Source organism: Mauremys reevesii, linkage group 13, assembly GCF_016161935.1.
Source record: "Mauremys reevesii isolate NIE-2019 linkage group 13, ASM1616193v1, whole genome shotgun sequence".
Classification (NCBI taxonomy): domain Eukaryota; kingdom Metazoa; phylum Chordata; order Testudines; family Geoemydidae; genus Mauremys; species Mauremys reevesii.
Window position 1 is genome coordinate 7,674,200 of NC_052635.1, and position 1,838 is coordinate 7,676,037.

The 1,838-nt window shown below is 42.0% G+C and overlaps 1 protein-coding gene across 1 annotated transcript; it reads right to left on the bottom strand.

Annotated features, from left to right (window-relative positions):
* Positions 1-524: 524 nt before the first annotated feature.
* Positions 525-1,472, bottom strand: LOC120379885 (olfactory receptor 14A16-like). Its single transcript, XM_039497399.1, has one exon. The coding sequence runs from the start codon at positions 1,470-1,472 to the stop codon at positions 525-527; it is 948 nt and encodes a 315-aa protein (XP_039353333.1).
* Between the last annotated feature and the right edge of the window lie 366 nt (positions 1,473-1,838).

The following is a 1,838-nucleotide window of genomic DNA, read 5'->3' on the forward strand; positions in this document are numbered from 1 at the left end:
GCTCATAACGAGAGGTAGGAATTTACATTCACTTCCTCCTAGAAATTCCCCAGGCAAACCACTTGACACAGTTTGCCTCTAAAGTCCATTATTGTCTGGCCCATTGTTCACTAGAGTCCTCTGAAGTTCATAACACTTCAGATGGTTCACATCCCATCTCCTCCCTGATGAGGATATGTACAAACACAGCCCAAAATAATATACAAACTTTGAATTAGCACAATGGACTCCAAAGACTTTTAAACTTAATCCAATTAGGTTTTTTCAAGGATGTTGCAGGGACTTACCATATCTGTCCCATGCACAATGCTTAAAGACCACTTAGAAACACATAATTGACTTGGCCTGTAGTGAAGCCTCCCGGAACTGTGTTCTGCTTACATGAGTTTTCATAATGCACCCATCATCACAGTACCTTAGTGCTACCCTCTAGTGCATTAATGAATATCTCTGCAGGTAACTGGAATCCTCCTGTTCATTTAGGAATATGAACCCCTGGAATGGGGAGAGAATATTAACCTATATTAAGAGGTAAAAAGGCTCTTGGTGAAGAACATTGTGCTTAAAATTTTGCCCAGAGCTTCTTTTATCTCCTGGTTTCTCAGGCTGTAAATGAGTGGATTTATTATTGGGGAAACCACAGTATACAACACAGCAGCCAACATGCCCTGATATGGGGAAGATGCTGATCCCGGCCTTAGGTACGTATATATGCCAGTGCTGATAAACAATGAAAACACAACTAGGTGTGGCAGACAAGTGGAGAAGGCTTTATACCTGCCCTGTGCAGAAGGGATTCTTAGCACAGCAGAAAAGATGTGAATGTAGGACACAAATATTGAAATGAAGAAGAATAAACCCACCAAAGCACTTAATATAATAACCACAATTTCATTAGCCCTTGTATCAACACAAGAGAGTTTCAGTAGCTGTGGGATATCGCAGAAGAACTGATCAACAACATTGGACCCACAGAAAGGTAATAGGAAGGTATTAGCAGTGTGGCACAATGAATAGATACAGCTGCTGATCCAGGAACCAGCTGCCATCTGTGCACATGCCCCTCTGGTCATGATGACCCTGTAACGCAAAGGATGGCAGATTGCAACGTAGCGGTCGTATGCCATTGCAGTGAGAAGGGTCACCTCTGCAAAGGCAAAGGTGATGCCAAAATAGAGTTGGGCAGCACAGCCAAAGAAAGAGATCAGCCTAGTGTTGTTTAAGGAGTTCACCATGGACTTGGGGACAGTGACAGAAATGTAGCAGACATCTAGGAAGGACAAGTTGCCCAGGAAGAAGTACATGGGGGTGTGAAGGTGGTGGTCAATGGCTATGGCTGTGATGATGAGAAGATTGCCCACCAGGGCTGCCAGGTAAATCACTAGAAACACCAAGAAGTGTAAAATCTGCAACTCCCGAACATCAGAGAATCCCTGGAGAAGGAACTCAGTCACAGTGCTTTGGTTGACCATTTCCTGCTGTGTGGAGAGAAATTCAACAGTAAAAACCAGGGTGAGGGTAGAAAAGAAGAAAAGAGGACAATATATGTGCTTATTCTTCTGTAGAAAAAAATCTGGTTCCTAGAACTAATGTGGAGGGTTTCCTTCTTCTCTAAGGTCAGAGAGATCCAAGAAGAAAGTACTAGCGACAAATTATTCTCAATGAAACTTTTATTCAGATACTTTTTGTGTATTTAATGTTCATGATATGTCCTAGAGCAGCTTGCAATTTTCCCAAACTTATTTGCTCTTCAAAATGCTTCAGCCTCATTTACATCTAGAGAAACCCGTTGGGTCAAATTCTCTGCTACTGTAAATTTTTACCTTCTATAAAACTGT